This window comes from Leopardus geoffroyi, chromosome X (genome assembly GCF_018350155.1).
Source record: "Leopardus geoffroyi isolate Oge1 chromosome X, O.geoffroyi_Oge1_pat1.0, whole genome shotgun sequence".
Classification (NCBI taxonomy): Eukaryota; Metazoa; Chordata; class Mammalia; order Carnivora; family Felidae; genus Leopardus; species Leopardus geoffroyi.
In genome coordinates this window covers 79,416,584-79,439,624 of record NC_059343.1, presented here as the reverse complement: position 1 = coordinate 79,439,624, position 23,041 = coordinate 79,416,584, and the positions used below count along the sequence as shown (strand labels likewise).

General features: G+C 37.7%; 1 protein-coding gene across 1 annotated transcript; it reads right to left on the bottom strand.

Moving 5' to 3' along the window:
* Nucleotides 1-955: 955 nt before the first annotated feature.
* Nucleotides 956-3,359, bottom strand: LOC123594397. The gene is made up of 2 exons (XM_045471169.1): nucleotides 2,394-3,359; nucleotides 956-2,074 (listed from the first exon to the last, which is right to left on the bottom strand). Exons 1-2 carry the CDS (start codon nucleotides 3,357-3,359, stop codon nucleotides 2,036-2,038), a joined length of 1,005 nt encoding a protein of 334 aa, XP_045327125.1. The 3' UTR covers nucleotides 956-2,035.
* Nucleotides 3,360-23,041: the final 19,682 nt, after the last annotated feature.

The following is a 23,041-nucleotide window of genomic DNA, read 5'->3' as shown; positions in this document are numbered from 1 at the left end:
AATATTTTGGTAATGACGGGTTGGTATTGGGTCCTAAGGACCATCAGTTGGATCGTGTTAACTCGGTCTTTGATAAAGGCAACTAGTTTATTAATAATATAAGGCCCGAGGGTGAGGAGGAGAAGGAGGAGTATAAGGGGCCCAGCTAGAGCAGAAAGCAGGGTGGCTAGCCATGGGGACTGATTGAACCAAGACTCAAACCAGCCTTGTTGTTGTCCTCGTTCACGCTTCCATTTGGCCAGGCCTTCTCTAACTTTAGCCATGGACTCTCGGACTACTCCGGTGTGGTCAGCATAAAAACAACATTCTTCTCTTAAGGCTGCACATAAACCTCCCTGTTGGAGGAAGACTAGATGTAGCCCCTTCGGTTCTGTAGGACCACTTCAGAAAGGGAGGTCAGAGATTTTTCGAGGTGCGAGATTGAGTCCTCAAGTCTGGCTATATCCTCATCAATGGCTGTCCTTAGGCTATTGAACCCTCGGTGCTGGATGGCTAGTGGTGAGATCCCTGTTCCTGCCCCTATGGCACCGAGGCCAAATAAGGTGGCCAAGGTTATGGCCGTAAAGGGTTCCCGTTTTGTTCTTATTGACTCTCTTGCTTCCGTCCCTTCCATCCACGGATCATATACAACATCTTCTCGGTGGTAAATAACCCTTGGAACTATTAATATCGTGATACAATATTCGGGTGACAAATTAAAAACAGCCCTGCTAACACATGGGGTGAGCCCTGTCTTAGAACAAATCCACCAACTGTCAGAAGCTGGAATCATCCATTTAGATTTACCCATAGAGTAATTATGGGTACAGAGCTGGATATGGCTAGAGGGGACCTTTCCTATACAAGTCCCATTGCCAGTGACCGCTTGCAGTGTGAGGCGGGGGCCCTTTCGATTCCACTTGCAAGCTCCTGGCGAGTCTTCATCTGACTGTGAAAAAGGGGCAGCTAGACTTTTGGCTTCGTAGAAGGGGGGTTTTATATCATAACATAGCCAGCAGGCCCTTGTTGCCTCAGGGTCTGATCGGTTTAAGGCCTCATATGCTGCTGTTAGCAATTTCCATAGGGAGTCTATACCTTCTGGGATAGACTCATCTCTTTTTTTTCTTTTTTTTTTTTCTAATACCTGATTTGGCCCTACCGGTTGTACAAGAGGGGGGACTTTTAATTTTATTTGAATGGCAGTCCCAAAGAGGGGATATTGATATAAGTAGAGTCCCCAAGTGAGTCCTAAGACCCACCGCCTGTCCTTTTTCCCCTCCTCTGTAAATCTCACACGAATAAGGTTACAGTTTTCATAATACCTGGTGCGGGTACATGGTCGGACATAGGACATTTCAGTAAATTGGGGTTTTACTTTCCACTTCCATTCCCCATCATTGGAGGTGACATAACTCCAGGCTGCGCAATAGAGGGTTTCAAACCCTCCACATGTGTGCCTCATCGCCCCCGTCCTAAATCCCGGACATGCATAAAATCCATTTCTGCTTATTGATACCCTCCTTTGCAGTTGCCTCCATTTACCTCCTTCCATTTCTTTTAATGGACTAATTTTTCTAAATTAAAATATAAATCTGGCCACCAGGTATTTAATGGGGCAGTTCCTAGGGTTTTGTTGTAGACTTCATGAGTCTCTAAATTAGTAATTTCCCATGTCAAATTATAGGGGTCGTGGGGGTTTGGATTTACAGACAGAATTTGCAGAACAATCAAGAGAAGGGCAAGTACCATAGTTACAGCTCAGTCCGTTGGCGGTGTAGGGTCAATTTTAAAGGATTGTCCTTAGTCCGATCAACAGTCCAGGTTGTCTTTGAAGGTCTGATGAGGTCTGAGAACGGGTCCACTGGTTTGGCGTGGGGGAAATGGATCCAGGTGGCGATTCCGTCTACTTTGATGGCAGTAGGCATTGTCAGGATGACCTGGAAGGGTCCTTTCCACCTGGGCTCCAGAGTTCCCTGCCGATGACGTTTGACGAGGACCCAATCCCCGGGTCAGAATTGATGAGGAATAGGCGGGGGTCCAGTCTCATAGAGTTCCTTTAATTTGGGCCATACATCTTCATGGACCCTCTGCAAGGCTTGTAGGGAGAACAAGAATTCAAGACTATTATCGTTCTCAGCTTTGACAAGGTTATCTTTTAGGTTAGGGATGATGGGGGGTGGTCTACCATGTATTATTTCATAGGGTGTGAGTCCCAGTTTGTATGGGGAATTACACACCCTGAACAGAGCGTAGGGGAGAAGGACCACCCAATTAGTGCCAGTCTCCATGGTCAATTTGGTTAGAGTCTCCTTTAAGGTTCTGTTCATTCTCTCTACCTGTCCTGAGCTTTGGGGTCGGTATGCACAATGTAATTTCCAATCAGCCCCAAGTATGGAAGCCAGTCCCTGACTTACCTTAGAGACGAATGCAGGTCCATTGTCTGACCCTATCATTACTGGAAAACCATACCTGGGCAGGATTTCTTCTAGGATCTTTTTGGCTACAATCTGCACCGTTTCATTCTTGGTTGGAAAGGCTTCAGTCCATCCTGAAAAGGTATCTACAAAAACTAGCAAACACTTATATCCATATTTTCCTGGTTTTACCTCAGTGAAATCTATTTCCCAATAGGTCCCCAGTCTGCTCCCTCTTTGTCTTACCCCTGTTGTCTGAGGATTGCTACTCGCATTGTTGAGTTGGCACACTGTACATTTAGTGACTACTTGATCAACCTTATCAGAGACATTTCTGATTTTTAGTCTAGTCTGTCTCAGTAAGTCCAACATTCGCTGGGAACCTAAGTGGGTGCTGCAATGGATCCGCTCTAGAACTTGCCATCCTAGTTTATCTGGGAATATAATGCTGCTTTTAGAGTCTCTCCACCAGCCATCTTTGATTTGGGTCATAGGAAGTTTACTCATCCATTGAATGTCGCTTTCTGAATACTCAGGGCTGGGGGGCAGTTCCCGGAGTCCAGGGTCTGGCAGTTGTAGGGTCAGCAATTGCGCTGGGGGCCGAGCTATGTTTTTTGCAGTCTGATCGGCCAAATTGTTGCCCCGGGAAATTGGGTCGGTTGTCTTCTGGTGTCCTGGGCAATGCACAATCGCTAGCTTTTTGGGTTCCCATAAGGCTGCTAGCAGTGCTAGAATCTCTTCTTTATTTCTGATGTCTTTCCCTTCAGCTGTGAGGAGCCCCCGTTCTCTGTATATCGCCCCATGTACATATGTGGTGGCGAAGGCATATTGGCTATCAGTGTACACGGTTAGCTTGCGGTCTCTTCCTAACTTTAGGGCCTGGGTTAAGGCTATTAGCTCAGCCTTCTGGGCTGAGGTTCCAGGGGGTAGAGCTGCTGCCCACACCACCTTGGTCTCTGAAGTCATGGCCACCCCCGCATACCTTTATCCTTGGTGAATGAAGCTGCTTCCGTCGGTAAACCAGAGGAGTGTTAAAAACAATGAGAGGACAAATAATTCAAAGAAAGGGCCTGAGTAAATGCCAATAAACCAGTGAGAACTTTCTAGTGGGCAAACATAGCCAAAGAATGCCTTTTATTTCATTTAAGAGTGTTGTTCTGTCCTGTATATTGCCTTGCCCCCAATGCCTTCAAATCTTCAATAAAAGTGCTGCTACAACCGAATTTTTCATCAGTGCTACTTTGAGGGAGTGCTACAGTAAGTTCAGTGTTTAACATAGAGTTGCATGGTGACTGATGTGGAGAACAAAAGCTAAAGGAAATTTAGAAAAAATTAAATTTCTTTACAACTTGTAGCCCATTAACAATACTTGAGAGGGTCAGAGAATGACATTCCTCCAGGAACTCACAACTGTCTTATTGTTAATGTCTTGATAGAGGCAAAAAGCAGCTTAGCTTGACAATAGCGAGACATCCAGTATCCAATAAGTCTTCTTTAGCATATGAAAATGCTTTTGAAAATCCTTTATCTTTTCTCCTAACTTAAAAGTATGTAATCAATAGCTCCTCACAATCTCAGTGCAGCTTTTTTCTGCCCAAAGGTCCAGTCCCATTGCTTCAATAAAACCATCTTTTTTTTTGCACCAAAAACATCTCTGGAATTCTTTCTTAACTGTTCACTTCTGGATCCCATATCACATCACATCAGTGACTACACATTTCAAATATGTGAGGAGAATAATGGGGATAAAGAATATGACATTATAAAGAAATCAAGGACTGAAGATACTAGAAATTTTAATTAGCGATATTGAGAAGGACCCTGGGCTTTCCACCACCTGTAAGTGTGGATTTGGGTCTATTTGATTTGAATATTTTTCCAAGTTTAATGTCAAGCTACTAGTTTTTTCCAACTTTATTTAAGTATAAAGAACAAATAAAATTGTATTTATATATAAAGTGTAAAACATGATGATTTATGTATAGCATTGTGAAATGATTGCAATAAAGTTAATTAACATATCTAGCACCTCACATAGTTATTATTTTTTTGTATGGGGAGAACACTTAAAATTTACTTTCTTAGCAAATTTGAAATATTCATAGAGTATTTTTAACTCTAGTCATCATGTTGTATGATAGATCCCCAGAACTTATTCTTTTTTAAAGTTTATTTAGTTTGGAGAGAGAGAGTGTGTGTGAGAAAGGGATGGGCAGAAAGAGAGTGAGACAGAGAATCCCAAGCAGGCTCTGCACTAGTGCAGAGCCCAATGCAGGACTCTGAACCCATTACTCATGAGATCATAACCTGAGCCAAAATCAAGAGTCAGATACTTAACTGACTGAGCTACCCAGGTGCCCCATGAATTTATTCATCTTATACTGAAAGTTTGTACCCTTTATATAATATCCCTGCATTTTCCTCAACCTCCACCCAACACCAGTAAGCAGCATTCTATAGTCTGGTACTATGATTATATTTTTCATAACAACATATAAGTATGATTATATAGTATTTATCTTTCTTTTTCTGGCTTATTTCACTTAGCATAATGTCCTCCACATTCATTCATGTTACCACAAATGACAGGATTTCCTTGATTTTTATGGCTAAACAATATTCAATATTCCATTATATATATATATGATATAATATAATATAATAATATAATATAATATAAATGTATATATATGTATCCCTAACCCTAATATACATATATATATTATATATACATATATATATACATATATACATTATATATACATATATATATATACATATATACATATATATATATGTAAAACAGCCATCCTAATGTTGCAGGATTTTTTACCTCAATATCCAGATTCATTTTCTCACTGCTTTGAAGAATGAAGAGGTGGACACAAAATGAACAGGCAAAAGTTTATTAGAGTATAAGATCAGATCAGAAAGGAAGAATAGTATAAAAGCCCTCTTTACAGAGAGGGGGCATTTGAGAATGAATGCCTGTGACTACAGGCAGGGATCCTTGTTTTATAAGGTTCTGGTCAGCAGCCCCATTCCGTTCCCCCTCGTTCCTTCTCAGGTTCTACCCTTATTAGCTTGATAACTTTAGATGCTGGGTTTCCCATTCCTGATTGGCTCATTTCCACTGTGTGAGGGGTGGTATATGGACATACCATTCCTTGTATGTCATATGTTTTATGGACTACTTTTTATTAGTCCAGTCTTTTGTCAAATTCCTGAGGGAAACCTGACCCTGATGGTAAGTAGGTGGTATATGTTACATACTTAAGAGGAACCTCATGCCTGAGGGGGTTTTGCTTGGTCAGACCCTCCCAACATTATTTCAAAATACGTGCTTTTCGCCAACCAGGAACCTCAGGTACTTATATTTCCCTCTCTATTTTATCGTTTCTTTTCTTATCATACTGACAGGTGTGAGGTGATATCTTATTGTGGTTTTTGATTTGCATTTCCCTGATGATTAGTGATGCTGAGCATCTTTCCCTATATATGTTGCCCATTTATATATCTTCTTCAGAAAAATGTATATTCAGGTCCTTTGTCCATTTTTAATCAGGTTATTTGTTTCATTTTGTTTTGTTTTTTGTTTGCCTGCTATTTGCTGTTAAATTGTATGTATAAGGTGCCCTACAGAATGGGAGAAAATAATTGTAAACTATATATCTGATAAGGACCTAACATCCAAAACATATAAGGAACTTAAATTTATTAATGAATTTATACAATGTTTTAATTAATTAATTAATTTATTTATTTTAATTTACAACAAAGTTAGTTAGTATATAGTGCAACAATGATTTCAGGAGTAGATTCCAGTGATTCATCCCCTATGTATAACAGCCAGTGCTCATCCCAAAAAATGTCTTCTTTAATGCCCCTTACCCATTTAGCCCCTCGCATAACCTCTCCAACAAACCTATGTTTGTTCTCTATATTTAAGAGTCTCTTGTGTTTTGCCCCTCCCTGTTTTTATATTATTTTTCCTTCCCTTCCCTTATGTTAATCTGTTTTGTATCATAAATTCCTCATATGAGTGAGGGCATATATTTGTCTGTCTCTGAGTGACTAATTTTGCTTAGCATAATACCCACGTAGTTGCAAATGGCAAGATTTCAGTCTTTTTGATTGCCAAGTAATACTCCACTGTATGTATGTATATATATACAACCTTTAGTTTATCCAAGTAATACTCCACTGTATGTGTGTGTTTGTGTGTATGTGAAAATATATATATATACACATACCACCTTTACATTATCCATTCATTTGTCAATGGATATTTGGACTCTCCCATACTTTGGCTATTGTCGATAGCACTGCTATAAACATTGGAGTGCATGTGCCCCCTTTGAAACAGTACACCTGTATCCCTTGGATAAATTCCTAGTAGTGAAATTGCTGGTTTGTAGGGTAGTTCTATTTTTAATTTTTTGAGGAACCTCCATACTATTTTCCAGAGAGGCTATACCGGTATGAATTCCCACCAGCAGTGTAAAAGAGATCCTCTTTCTACACATCCTCACCAACATCTATTATTGCCTCAGTTGTTAATTTTAGCCATTCTGACTGGTGTGAGGTGGCATCTCAGTGTAGCTTTGATTTGTATTTCCCTGAAGATGAGTGATGTTGTGCATTGTTTCATGTGTCTGTTAGACATCTAGATGTCTTCTTTGGAGAAGTGTCTTTTCATGTCTTTTGCCCATTTCTTCACTGGATTATTTGATTTTGGTGTGTTGAGTTTGATGAATTCTTTATAGATTTTGGATACTAACCCTTTTTCTGATATGTCATTTGCCAATATCTTCTCCCATTCTGTCAGTTGCCTTTTAGTTTTGCTGATTGTTTCCATCACTGTGCAGAAGCTTTTTATTTTGATGAGTTCCCAATAGTTCATTTTTGCTTTTGTTTCCCTTGCCTCAGCAGATGTTTTGAGTAAGAAGTTACTGCAGCTGAGCTCAAAGAAGTTTTTTTTGCCTGCTTTCTCTAGATTTTGATGACTTCCTTTCTTATGTTAAGGTCTTTCATCCATTTTGAGTTTATTTTTGTGTATGGTGTAAGAAAGTGGTCCAGGTTTATTCTTCTGGATGTCGCTGCCCAGTTTTCCCAGCACCATTTGCTTTATTACACAGGATATTCTTTCCTGCTTTGTCCAAGATAGGTTGGTCACACGTTTGTGGGTATGAACCCATTTCTGGATTCTCTATTCTGTTCCATTCATCTGTGTGTCTGTTTTTGTGCCAGTACCATACTGGCTTGATTATTACAGCTTTATAATACATCTTGAAGACCGGGAATGTGATGTCTCCAGCTTTGGTTTTCTTTCTCAAGATTGCTTTGGATATTCGGAGTCTTTTCTGGTTCCATACAAATTTTGGGATTGTTTGTTCTATGTTCTAGCTCTGTAAAGAATGTTGGTGTTATTTTGATAGGGATTGCATTAAATGTGTAGATTGCTTTGGGTAGTATTGACATTTTAACAATATTTGTTCTTCCAAGCCAGGAGCATGAAATATTTTTGCACTTCTGTGGCTTCTTCAATTTTTTTCATAAGCTTTCTATAGATTTCAGTGTTTAGATATTTCACCTCTTTGGTTGGGTTTATTCCTTAGTATTTTATGGGGTTTGATTCAATTGTAAATGGGATCATTTTTTGATTTCTCTTTCTGTTGCTTCATTATTGGTGTATAGGAATGCAACCAACTTCTGTGCATTGAATTTATAAACTGTGATTTTTGCTGAATTCAAGGGTCAGTTCTAACAGGTTTGTGGTAGAAATCTCTTGGGTTTTCCATATAGGGTATCATGCCATCTGCAAAGAGTGAACGTTTGACTTCCTCCTGGCCAATTTGGATGCCTTTTATTCCTTTATGTTGTCTGATTCCTGAGTAGGACATTCAATACTATGTTGAATAACAGTGGTGAGAGTGGACATCCCTGTCTTGTTCCTGACCTTAGGGGGAAAGCTCTCAGTTTTTCCCCATTGAGGATGATATTAGCAGTGGGTATTTTATATATGGCTTTTATCATCTTGAGGCATGATCCTTCTATCTCCACTTTCTTGAGGGTTTTTTATCAAGAAACGATGCTGTATTTTGTCAAATGCTTTTTCTGCGTCTATTGAGAGGATCATATGGTTCTTGTCCTTTCTTTTATTGATGTGATGAATCACATTAATTGTTTTTGCAGATATTGAACCAGCCCTGCATCCCAGGGATAAATTCCACTTGGTCATGGTGAATAATTCTTTTAATGCATTGCTGTATCAAGTTGGCTAGTATGTGGTTGAGGATCTTTGCATCCATGTTCATCAGGGAAATTGGTCTCTAGTTCTCCTTTTTAGTGGGGTCTCTGTCTGGTTTTGGAATCAAGGTAATTCTGGCTTCATAGAAAGAGTTTGGAAGTTGTCCTTCCATTTCTATTTTTTGGAACAGCTTCAAGAGAATAGGTGTTAACTCTGCCTTAAATGTTTGGTAGAATTCCCCTGGAAAACCATCTGGCCCTGGACTCTCTTTTTTTTTTGGCAGATTTTTGATTACTACTTTGATTTCCTTACTGTTTATGGGTCTGTTAAAATTTTCTATTTCTTCCTGTTTCAGTTTTGGTAGTGTATATGTTTCTAGGAATTTGTCCATTTCTTCCAGATTGCCCATTTCTTGGTGTGTAATTGCTGATAACATTCTCTTAATTGTTTTTATTTCTGCTGTGTTGGTTGTGATCTCTCCTCTTCCATTCCTGATTTTATTCATTTGGGTCTTTTCATTTTTCTTTTGATCAAACTGGCTAGGGGTTGATCAATTTTGTTGATTCTTTCAAGGAACCAGCTCCTGGTTTCATTGATTTGTTCTACTGTTTTTTTGTTTTGTTTTGTTGGTTTGCTGTTGTTTGGTTTTGATAGCATTGATTTCTGCTCTAATCTTTATTACTTCCTGTCTTCTATTGGTTTTGGGTTTTCTTTTCTTTTCTTTTTCCAGCTCTTTAAGGTGTAAGGTTAGGTTATGTATCTGAGACCTTTCTTCCTTCTTTAGGAAGGCCTGGATTGCCATATACTTCCCTTTTATGACAGCCTTTGCTGCATCCCAGAGGTTTTGGGCTGCTGTGTTATCATTTTCATTGGCTTCCATATACTTTTTACTTTCCTCTTTAACTTCCTGGTTAGCCCATTAATTCTTTAGTAGGATGTTTAGTCCCCAAGTACTTGTAATCTTTCCAATTTTTTTCTTGTGTTTGATTTCAAGTTGCATAGCATTGTGGCCTGAAAACATGCACGGTATGATCTTGATCTTTTTGTACTTGTTGAGGGCTGATTTGTATCCCACTATGTAATCTATTATGGATAATGTCCTCTGTGCACTGGAGAAGAATGTGTATTCTGCTGCTTTAGGATGAAATGTTCTGAATATATCTATTAAGTCCATCCAGTCCAGTGTGTCATTCAAAGCCATTGCTCCCTTGTCAATTTTCTGTTTTGATGATCTGTCCATTGTTGTAAGTGGGGTGTTGAAGTCCCCTGCTATTATGGTATTATTATCAATGAATTTCTTTATTTTTGTGATTAATTGATTTATATTTTGGGGCCACCACGTTTGGTGCACAAATGTTTACAATCTTTATAGCTTCTTGGTGGATAGATAACTAAGAATTATGATAGGGACACCTGGGTGGTTCAGTTGGTTAAGCATCCGACTTTGGCTCAGGTCATGATCTTGCAGTTTGTGGGTATGAGCACTGCCTCAGGCTCTGTGCTGACAGCTCGGAGCCTGGAGCCTGCATCAGGTTCTGTGTCTCCTTCTATCTCTGCCCCTCCCCCACTTGTGATCTGTCTCTCTATATCAAAAGTAAATAAATGTAAATAAAAATTTAAAAAATTAAAAAAAAGAATTATGATATAATGCTCTTCTTCATCTCTTGTTACAGTCTATTTTAAAATCTAGATTGTCTGGTATAAGTATGGTTTACTCTGGTTTTCTTTTGGCGACCATTAATATGATAGATGGACCTCCATCCCCTTACTTTCAATCTGAAGATGTCTTTAGGTTTAAATGGGTCTCTTGTAAACAGCATATAGATGGATCTTGTTTTGTCATCCATTCTGCTACCCTATGTCTTTTGATTGGAGTGTTTATTCCATTGACATTTAGAGTGAGTACTGAACGATATGAATTTATTGCCATTATGTTGCCTGTAGAATTGGAGTTTCTGGTGGTATTCTGTAGTCCTTTCTAATCTTTGTTGCTTTTGGGCTTTTTTTTTTTCATCTCTTCTCCCCCTCAGAGAGTTACCTTTAAAATTTCTTGCAGGGTTGGTTTAGTGTTCATGAACTCCTCTAGTTTTTGTTTGTCTGGGAAACTTTTTATCTCTCCTTCTATTTAGAATGATAGCCTTGCTGGATAAAAAATTCTTAGCTGCATATTTTTCTGATTCAGCACATTGAATACATCCTGCCACTCCTATCTGGCCTGCCAAGTTTCTGTGGATAGGTCTGCTGCAAACCTGATCTCTCTTCCTTTGTCGGTTAAGGACTTTTTTTTCCCTTTCTGCTTTCATAATTCTCTCCTTGCCAGAGTATTTTGTGAATTTGACTCTGTTATTCCTTGTTGATGGTCGTTTTTTGTTGAATTTACTGCGAGTTCTCTGTGCTTCCTGGATTTTTATATATGTGTCTTTCCTCATGTTAGGAAAGTTTTCTGTTCACATGAACCTGCTACCCTTTTTTTCTCTCTCTTCATCCTCTGGGACCCCTACGATTCTGATGTTGTTCCTTTTTAATGAGTCACTGAGTTCTCTACTTCTTATGTCATGTTTTTTGCCCTTTCATTATTCTCCAGAAGTTTGTCCTCTATATCGCTAATTCACTCTTCTGCTTCATCCATCCTTGCCACAGTGGTATACATTCGAGATTACAGCTCAGTTATAGTATTTTTAATTTCATTCTTTTACCTCTTTTATGTTCACAGAAAGGGACTGTAATATATTTTCAGGGCCAGCTAGTATTCTTATCGTGATTCTAAATACTGGTTCAGACATCTTGCTTGTATCTGTATTGATTAGTTCCCTGGCTGTAATTTCTTCGTGTTCTTTCTTTTGGGGAGAATTCTTTCATTTCATCATTTTGAAGGAAGAAAAGGAATTAATAAAATATAAAAAAATAAAATTTAAAAAAGCAAAAAAATCAAATAAAGGATGGTAGATCATAGGTGTTTTTTGGTCTGGTTGTTTAAAGAAGCTTGATAGAATATAGAAAAAAAGGGAAAGAAAAGAAAAAAAAGGAACATTTTTGAAAATTTGAAAAAACGAGTACAATAAAATAAAACAAAGTGAAATGATAAAAAGTAAAACAGAATTTTAAAAATGTACAAAAAGTGAAAAAATATAGTAGAAAAAATTAAAGAAAAATATTTTTTATAAAAACGGAAAATAAAAATATTTTTTCTCTTTCTGTATTGAAGAATGAGAAAAGAAAAAAAAAATGAAAAGATAGGCCAGTGAACTGAATGAAATACAATTGAAATTACAGCCAGTTTCCCTGAGAAGTCAAACTATGAAGCACTTTATTGTCCACAACTATGCAGGTGGAGAGACGTGTTCCTCAAGAGCTCATTGGCCCAGTTGGTCAGGGCTTATTGCAATGGCTCCATTCTCCTCTAGATGGCGGTGCTCAGCTTACTGTGGTGGATTGATGTGGCATGTACGCATGTGTGGGCACGTGTGGGAGTGGTGAAAATGCTGTCACCCAATACCCAGTCTCTAGTATCAGAACTCTGTGCTTTCCCTGACTGGAAATCAAACATCCCTCCTCTGTGTACAGCTTCTGTTCACTCCTGTCTTCTACACTGTTAGTGACCAAGTCATCAGACTGTCAGGTGGCACCTCCCTCCTGCGTTTTATCTCAGATGGGGCTGTTTCCCAACCCCTCACTTCTGAGGGTTTGTGGATTTGACCCTCTCAGACCCTTGGGGAGGGTCCCGCCCAGCAATGGCCAGGTGCCAACCCTCCCCCAGGAACATTCACTTGATTGTCTTGCTGCTAATGCACAGAGGCTGCAGCTGGGTGCCTGACTGCCCTAGAAAACGTTTGCATGATCCTGTAGCTGCAGCATTTCAGGAATTATGGTAAATCACAACACCCATCTGGTGCTGGGATTCACCTTTAACTTCCATGTTCCAACACCAGGGAATGTGGTAGTTCTCTGAGATCCTCTTGGACCTTTGCCTGTACGAAGGTTGCACAGCCTCTACCAAATGTCCTCCCAGCAGGGGAACTGCCTCTCCCGGTGTGGCCCAAGGACCTGTCAGTCCTTGCTCTCTGCTCCTGTGGATTTGCCCTTCCCATCTCAGCCCTGCTAGGTATCGAGCTATGGAGTTTCAGATTCTGTGCTCCTCTGTTTATAGCATCTTAATGGTATTTAAAGCCTCTCTTTTTTCCTTTATCCTTTCCCCTTTTTTGTTCAGTCCCTTGTGGATGTTTCAACTCTTCATCTTTCTCTTCAGCTGCTTTCATGGAGGGGGTGTTTTTCCTGTACTCTCCCCGTCTCTGCCCTCTCTCTGCAAATGAAAACAGCTCCTTGTACTCCACAGCTTCTCTCTCCCCCAGTTCACCTCTCCATGCCATGTACTGCTGAGTTCTGTAGTTCAGGTTGTTCATATTGTTGTGTTAATCCTCAAATCAGTTTTCTAGGTGTACAAGATGGTTTGGTGTTGATCTGGCTGCATTTCAGGGATGAGAGACACACACAAAACTTCCATGCCGTTCTACCATCTTGGACCCCTCGCAGTTCTGGTAACTCAATTTTGTTTAAATCTTAACAGATAGATTTACTTTAATTCATCAAGGATTAAGGTGTAATCCAGGCATAATTAGGCATAATCCAAGGATTTAGGCATTAATTTATCTGCCTGGGGGCACCTGGGTGTCTCAGTTGGTTAAGCATCACACTCTTGGTTTTTGGCTCAGTTCATGATCTCATGGTTTGTGTGTTTGAATTCCACATTGGGCTCTGCGGTTACAATGTGGAGTCTGATTGGGATTTTCTTTCTCTCCCTCTCCCTCTGTCTTTCCCACATGTGTGCTCTCTCTCTTTTTCTTTCTCAAAATAAATAAACTCTAAAAAAAAGTATTTCCCTAATAGCATATGTTTAGTCAGTTTTGGTTGCAAAATTAGAACTTCAGACTATTAATTTCTATCTAAAAATCTATTATTTGTTACATATTTTTAAGGAAAGAGAAAAATAAATCCCATTATTGGTGCATTTTCAATTAGAAGTCTAAAATTTAGAAATATATAAAAATTCACATACACAACCTTTTGAATTTTAAGGCATTTCTCATAATAACCTTATCTTTGTGATAGAGATATTTTCTGAAAAATCTAGTCACTGCCCCTATTTTTCACTAATCATTTCTGTGAAATGCAGTAATTGCTCTGTCAAATAGCAGCCAAAAAGGAAGCACTCTCTCACTGTTGTTCCTATTGCCTGACTAGAAGGCACTAGTAAAACTGGATATTGATGATTTCTTGAGAAGACTGTGTGGATTTGGTGACTTGATAAGTTTTAGTAGTGGTAGAATTGTTGACCCCAGAGGAGGAAATGGTTTAAAAAATCTGGAGATAGTTTACTTTCTAACAAAGGAGCCATGCTAACAAAAAGCAAAGCTAAAAGATTTAGCGGCTCCTTCTTCTAGGGATTGTCATTTGTCTCAAATACTACCACTGCTTTTAGTACAACACTTTCAAAACCGAGGTTTTAGTACAACACTTTCACAACTGAGGTTCATAGTTAGCATGCCTTAATAAGGAGGGTCCATTTATAAATAAATTCCAGATATGCTGAATTTTTGTTTTGTTTTATTTTCTTCCTTCAGAATACCTCAGAACCTTGAATGGTATATTATATTTTGTGAATAATTAATGGGAAAGGGAAGATTCCATATTTCTCATACTTTATTAGAAAAGTGTTTTAAATGATACATCTACTAAATCACAGCTTTGAAATCTAATCATTTTTCCTCTCACAAACTCTCAATAATTCTTCTCATTGAAAGCCCACAATATCAATTGGTGTACTACCTCTTTCTATAAAAACAATTGTCTAATATTTTACTATTTAAAAATTACCTTCACTTCCCAACCCAGTCCAATTGACTTCTTGGCACTTACTAATATAATCTGGGTTTACAGATTCATAATTTTGTGTATCATTTTATTCATTTTTTAAAAGAAAATTCTAAGAGTTTTTCCCCCTTTGTCTTAAATTTTCTAGCTATCCACATTTTGAGCTATCATATCTAGCTATTAGTGATTATTTCCATTATTTCCATATTAGTCACTTAATTCCATATATGTAACCTCAAAATGCATTTACAATGCTTATATACCCATTGACATTTCTGAATTCTTGATTTTAATTCTTTCTCAACTGTCTGTATAACCTAATACCTATTAATTTTTTTAGAATGGCTACAGAAGCAACATATGTTCTAAATCTTTACATATATGAAAATACTTTTATTATATTATTAATATTATTAGTAGTAGTGTATTAGTTCATGAAAGTGTTGTTAAAAATGCTACAAGCTAAGTAGCTTAAATAACATTATTCTGGCATAGTTCTGGAGGCCATAAGTCTGAAATCAAGGTTAGTTAAGGGCTATGCTTTAGGGATTATTCTGTTTCTTGGCTCTAGCTTCTTGTGGCTCTAGGCATTCATTGATTTCATCACTTTAATCTCTGCCTCCATCTTCATATCACCTTCTCTTCTGTGTATGTGTCTCCCAACTCCTTGTGCATGTCTCTGATAAGGACACATGTGATTGCAATTAGGGCCCACCAGGACAATCCAAGATAAGCTCCACCTCTCAAGATCCTTAATTACATCTAATGCCACATAACATTCATAAGTTCCAGGGATTTGATGTGGATATTTTAGGGGAGTTAACTTTTCAGTTTAATACAGTCTACACGTCTGATTTATTTTGGAGGGTCAATTCTAATTCTTACTTCCTCCAAGGTAAGTTTTAATTTTACCATTGCATTTTCTTACATTAGTCTATTCCAATATATCCTTTTTTTATCTGTTGTATTTTTTATATCAAAAATTTTTTGCTTGCAATCATCAGGTTTTATAGCATAGAAAAAATCAATTCTTATACAAATGAGAATCTGAAACAGGTAGGTTCTAAAATTCCTTCTGTTTCTTTTAGTAAATTTTTCAAAGATGTACTTTTATTTGTAGCCTTCTCTTGGATTACATTTTTTCATAAACCTCAGATATGATTCCTTTTAAAACTTTGCCAAAGTACAGAAATACAGACCTTGACTTTAGCTCTCCTCATTGTCTATTGAAATGCTATTGAAATCCTTTCACATCTAAAGCTGGAGAGGGGGTAATATGCAAATGTCTTAGACTCACTTCTAGAAAATTGTGTGTTGTGCTATCTCTTCTTTCAGCCATTTGTATATATTATTTATTTTTGGAATACTAAGCCTCCTTTGCTTCTCCTGGATTACTAAAATTTATTATTCACCTCTAACATTAAATAACATTTTCTTCAAGAAGTCTTTCTTGGTCTCCCAATATTAAGATGCCCTGACTATATCTATGTGCATAGAACACCTTGTACTTAATTACAGCATGTCATACTACATTATAATTGTCTCCCTAATAGTGAGCAACTTGAGATAATTGGTATCTGTTTGCATTATATTCTCAAAACCAAGCACAATACCTAGCACTGGTAGGCAAATAATAGGTATTTATTGAAATATGACCTTGGAATATGTCATCTACCAAAGTTCTTCTCTAAATTACCAACATTTACTTTGTTACTTCTATTCTGGGTTCTCAGTCTGGATTCATCTTGTACTGATCTTCATTATAAAACATATCACAACATTTGGTTTAATTATAATAATAATTAGAATTTATTATGCATTTACCGTATGCTAGACATTGTGCTAAGCAATTGAGCTATATTATTGCCTTTAATTTATCCCTCAGAATAACAATGTAAGTTAGTACTATTATTATCCCTTTTTTAGATGAAGAAATGGGTATAAGAAGGTTAAGCATATTGTACAAAGTCACATAGCTAGAAAATGGAGAAGCTTGATTTTTAACCCAGACAATTTAAGTCGGACATCATTCTATCAACCAATATACTATACTTCTCCCATGGTTGTTGCTATCTGTAACACCGAACTGTCACAAAATTCTTAAGGTCAAGTATTGCATCTTCTTCCTATTGCTTACCAAAGCATATAGTGCATAGTAGCTGATCAATAAATTTTATAGATTAATAAATTAATGGTATAAAGTAAAATTCAGGTTATTATTCCATGTGAGTTCAAATTTATTATTTCAGAAAAATAAAATATATAATATAACTTTTACACTATATACTCACAGAATTTTAAACCAATATCTATGTCTAGATGAGTATAATTTAAAAATATAGTTCAGGTCTGTAACTTGGATCCCTGGAGATATTAAATATATTTATTTCCACCAAGTATATAAAGAATATTTGCTACTTCTATATATATTTTGATAGAATTTATTAACAATGGCAAAAACTTTTCATAATTTGAATCATCAAAAATTCTATCACTTAGACCATGTAACTTTCAGAATTGGATTGTCCTAGTCTTTGGTAGTCATTTTAGCCTTGTCATAAATTTTTAAACATTTTCCTACCAGCTCATTATATTAAAAACCTGACATTCAGATGACCAATACTTTTGCCTTCAAAGATTTGGTTGTTATACTATAGATTCTATTTGATCCTTTCACTTCTTTCACAGAACATCAACACAACATTGGCCTTCATTATAAGCCCAAGCAGTTACTTACTATCCCCCAACAAATGTAATCGTTATCTAGATTTCTAATATCATGAAGTAGTTTTGCTAAGCTGTTTTTAAAATTTTATAAAAATGTTATCTTGCAGTAATTACTCCCTGTTTATAGCACATTTCAGCCAATATTGTTTCTGAGATTCATCATAATGTTACATGTATTAGTGATTTTATTTTCCTTTTTTTCTTGTTGTGTAGTAATACTAATGTGAACAGATTATTATCCATGCTACTACTTATAAATATTTGGATTATTTTTAGTTTGGGGATATTTTTTGCAAAGCTGCTATGAACATTCTTCTATATTACACTGATGGATATATGCACTCATATATTAGGCAAGTACCTACGAGTAAAAATTGTTGGGTTTCATAATTAAAATATATTCAGCTTTTAAATGTATTGCATTTTTTTCCAGAGTGTTTGTACCTATCTGCACTTCAGTTAACAGTGTATGAAAGTTTTCATTGTTCTGTATGCTTTCAAGATTATAGTATTATTGTCAGTCTTTTGAAAGTATTCATTCTAGTGAATGTGTAGCAGTACTTCATTGTGGTTTTAACTTGCATTGTTTTTCTAAGCTTATTTATTTGTCCTGAGAGACAAAGAGAGAGAGCATGGGAGGGGCAGAAAAGGAGAGAGAGAATCCAAGCAGGCTCCACACTGCCAGTGCATAGCCCAGTGTAGGGCTTGAACCCACGAACTGCCAGATCAGGACCTGAGTTGAAACCAAGAGTCAGGTTCTTAAATAACTGAGCCACCCAGGCACACTTTAACTTGCATTGTTTTGTCTTAAAACTTTTTTATATGTATATTGGCCATTTGGAGGTGTATATATATATATATTAAACCTATTCAGTTATTTTTTTTTGAGACAGAGAAAGTGAGCAGGGCAGATGCAGAAAGAGAGAGAGAGAGAGAAAATCCCAAGCAGGTTGCACACTGTCAGTACAGAGCCCAATGCAGGGCTCGATCTCATGAACTATGAGATCATTGCTGGAGCTGAAATCAAGAATTGGACACAACTGACTGAGCCACTCAGGTGCCCCAAGAACTTATTTAAGTTTTTGCCTTTTTCTTCTTTTGAGTCTTCTTGTACTTTGTTTATTTCTCTGGATGCATGTCCTTTGTCGTACATAAAAAAATTAATTGTAAACATATTTCTTACTCTATGATTTTCCTTTTTACTCTTTTATTTATGTCTTCTGATGAAAATATATTTTTAATTTTAATGTAGTACAATTTATTAGTTTTTTTGCTTTATGGATATATCTTTTTATTTCCTATTTAGGAGTTCTTTGTGTATTCCAAAAATTTCTTCCTTGATCTATATGTTTTATATTTAGGTCTGAATACATCTGGAATTGTTTTGTTGTTGTTATTGTTGTTCTTGTTCAATAGTAGGAGAAAGAAATAAAGATTTAATTTGAATATCCAATTAATCCAGCACTATTTATCGAAAGTGCTATTCTTTCCTCATTTAATTTTAGTGAAGACTTGATCATGTAACTCTATTTCTATATGTGCCTGTTTCTTTGGCCTATTAGTCTATTCTTGCACAATAAATGGTGTCTTAATAACTAGAACTTTATAAGTCTTAATATCTGGTAGTGTAAATCCTCCAGCTTTGTTCATATTTTTCAAAGTTGTCTTGGCTATTCTGAGCCTTTATAGTTCTTTATAAATTTTAGAATCTTTATAAATTTTAGAATGAGCTTGTCAAATCCTTCTCCCCCCCACACACACAGACAAGCTGGCTGATAGTTTTATTGGGATTACAATAAGTCTACAAATAAATTTGGGGAGAGCTGATGTAATTACACTATAAAGTCTTCCAATTCATTAGCTGGTTTAATCCCTTCAGTTATTTAGTTTTCTTTAATTATTCACAGCAGTGCTTTGCAGTTTTCTGTTTAATTGCTGCTGTTTTGAAGGTGGTGAGTCTTCTTTTGTAGATGTTTTTAAGATTTTCTCTTTGACATTATTTTTCCACAGTTTCACTATAATGTGTGTGTGTGGCTTTCCTTATATTTTTCTACAATATCACAATTTTTTTTTATCACAACTCTTGAATTGCAGCTCAATGGCTTTTATTCATTTAGGAAAATTCAAGGCTACTCTCTTTCTATGTATTTGTTGAAGATATTAATCACAATAATTTTAAAGTCAGGGGCGCCTGGGTGGCGCAGTCGGTTAAGCGTCCGACTTCAGCCAGGTCACGATCTCACGGTCCATGAGTTCGAGCCCCGCGTCAGGCTCTGGGCTGATGGCTCAGAGCCTGGAGCCGGTTTCCGATTCTGTGTCTCCCTCTCTCTCTGCCCCTCCCCCGTTCATGCTCTCTCTCTCTCTGTCCCAAAAATAAATAAACGTTGAAAAAAAAAATTTTAAAGTCAGTTTGACTACTGAATAACTGGACTCCCAGCAAGTCTTTATCTTTTGTTCATATTCTCTTGAAATTGATTTTTGTTATGTTGGTTAATGTTTTATTATTGAATACCAGACATCATCTTTGAAAAATTATGGAAGCTCTACATGGCATTATCTTCCTCCAGAGAAGATTTATGCTATCTCTTATCCAGTGTGAAAAGATGCAGATTGCCTGAATCCAATCTTGGACTAAGTGACCCAAGCTTTCTTTGCAGTCTATAAACTACTTTTGTTTTGCCTAAATTCCTAGAGTTTAATTCATCATGGATTCCAACCAGAAGTGTGTAGTATCTCTTAAGGATGCTACCTAATGAGGAATTCTGAACTCCAATTTTTTTGCTCCCTGCACATAAAACCATGGAAAACCCTGATTTGCTTTTCAGTTGTTTTCTGCTTGTTTTCTTACCATCTTGCCCTGTGCAACTTAGTGAGAAAAGGTCTTAAGTAAAAAAATGGTGCCAAGGTCTAGCTCATGTACTTGTGCTTTCTTTATCTCCAGTATCTTAGCCTCTAATGTCATGATGTCTTTGACCACCAGAAATCCAGTATCTTCCCCCCTCCCAACAATTCTGTCAGATTGACTAAAACTATCCCGGCTTCTCTGCCTCTTTCTTGGTGTTGAGAATCAAAAAATGGACCAAGAATGAAAAGTAGCAGATTAAAGTTGGGCTTACCTCAATAACCTCCTTTCTTTCTAAAACTTGAACTTTCAAATTCTAATTGTCTTTGAAACTATCCTGAGCACTTCAAAATAAATCCTAAATTTTACCCATTCTTTCTGTTTTTTTCTAACAGGAGTATTGTTTTTTTGCAAGTTACTCTATCAAGACAAGTAACATATTTATTTTTAAATTACTTCTATTTTGGGAGTATATCATAAGTTGAAATTTCCACAATTTTTCATAGATAACTTACAATATTTATCATGTGCTAAGTCACAAGGAAGAACTCAATGAAATACAAGGCAGAAAACATAGAAGTTCCTTTCCTTTCTTCAACCTCAGTGTGATTAACTAGAAATATATCAAAATATTAGCCAAAAAATAAAAGGTGACTTGAAATAAAAAAACTATTCCAATTACCTTGCTTTAACAAGAAATAAAAACTAAAATACAGAAAACTTAGAAAGAAAAAAAAACATGAAATCATTTCATCTCAAAGTTTAGAAACAAAGCAGTTCTGAAAGGAATGCACATAGCCTTATTTTCATTTATTGAAAATAAGAAAAATAAAAATATATTAATTTCAAATTTATCTGGGAGCCTGAGTGGCTCATTCAGTTAAGCATCCAACTTCTGCTGAGGTCATGATCTCACAGTTCATGATTTAAGCCCCTCATAAGGCTCGGAGCCTGGAGCCTGCTTCAGATTCTGGGTCTCCTCTCTTTTTTCCTCCCCAACTCATGCTCTCTTTCTCTATCATTCTCATAAATAAAAATACATATTTAAAAAAAATTCATGAGAGACCTGGGAAGATGGTGACATAGGAAGATGCTGGGCTCACCTCATCTTGCTGATCACTTATATTCCATCCACATCTGCCTAAATAACCCAGAAAACCACCAGAAGACTAGCAGAAAGGACTCTTTGGAGCCAAGCGCAGATAAGAGGCCCATAGAAGGTAGGAAGGGTGGAGAGGCAGTGCATGCTACAAGGACTGGTGGGAGGGAGCCAGGGCGGTTGAGGTGCAGCTCGCCAGGCAGGACAGAGCCCCCGAAGTCTGACTTGCAAAAGCAGAGGGGCTGGACTGTGTGAGTTCTGACAGCCAGTGGGACATAACATCTGGAATGTTAAAAGTAAACAGCTCTGCTCTCGGAGAGCGGGGAGGGCGAGAGGACACCAGGAGAGAGTGTTGCTGAGCCCTGGAAGACAGAGCTCAGCTCGGCAAGGAACAAAGGCGCTGGCAAGCGCCATATCCCTTTCCCATCCCCCAGCCGAAATCCCAAAGGGAATCAGTTCCTGTTACCAAACTTTCTTGCACTGCTCAAATGCCCAATGCTGTGCTTCTGTGGATCCATCCCCCTAATGGGCCTGCCTCACTCCCAGTGCTGCAGGGCCCCTCCCACAGGGGACCATCAATGGCAAAGCCAGCTGAGCCTGCACCCTCCCAACCCTGTGCAACTTGGGGATCCACCCTAGCTAATACTCCAGATATCATCAAAGCAGCACCACAAGCCTGTCAGTGTGCAAGTAGCCCAGGAAGGGGCCACACCACTACACAGTGAGTCCTGCCCCTGGGTGAGGGGTAGATCAGGTACACAACAGTCTGACTCTGCCCCCACTGGTGGGCTGTGGACAGACATTGAATCTCACTGCGGCCCAGCCCACCAACACAAGTAACTCTGGACAGCACAGGGGAAGTGCCCTACAATTTGGAGCCACTGCAGGGACTACACAAAATGATGAAATGGAAGAATTCCCCTCAAAAGAAACTCCAGGAAGTAGCAACAGCTAACAAATTGATCAAAACTGATTTAAGCAATATAATGGAACAAGAATTTAGAATAATAGTCATAAAATTAATCGTTGGGCTTGGAAAAGCATAGAGGACAGCAGAGAATTTACTGCTATAGACATCAAGGGACTAAAAAATAGTCGTGAGGAACTAAAAAATGCTATAAATGAGGTGCAAAATAAAATGGAGGCAGCCATAGCACAGATTGAAGAGGCAGAGGAGAGAATAGGTGAATTAAAAGGTAAAGTTATGAAAAAAAATAGGAAGCTGTGAAAAAGAGAGATTAAAAAAAACAGGAGTCTGAGGGGAGAATTAGAGGATGAACTGACTCAATCAAATGGAACAATATTCATATCAAAGGAATTCCAGAGGGAAAAGAGAGAGAAAAGGGCTGAAGGTGTACCTGAACAAATCATAGCTGAGAACTTCCCTAATCTGCAGAAGAAAACAGGCATTGAAATCCAAGAGGCACAGAGAACTCCTTTCAGATGTAACGTGAATCGATCTTCTGCACGACATATCATAGTGAAACTGGCAAAATACAAGAATAAAGAGAGAATTCTGAAAGCAGCTAGGCATAAGTGGGCCCTAATATACAAAGGTAGACACATAAGGGTAGAAGCAGACCTATCTACTGAAACTTGGCAGGCCAGAAAGGAATGGCAGGAAATCTTCAATGTGATGAACAGGAAAAATATGCAGCTAAGAATCCTTTATCCAGCAAGTCTGTCAATCAGAATAGAAGGAGAGATAAAGGCTTTCCAAAACAAACAAAAACTGAAGGAATTCATCACCATTAAACTAGCCCTACAAGAGATCCTAAGGGGGATTCTGTGAGTGAAATGTTTCAAGGACTACAAAGTACCAGAGATGTTAATACAAGCAGGAAACCTACAGACACCACAAT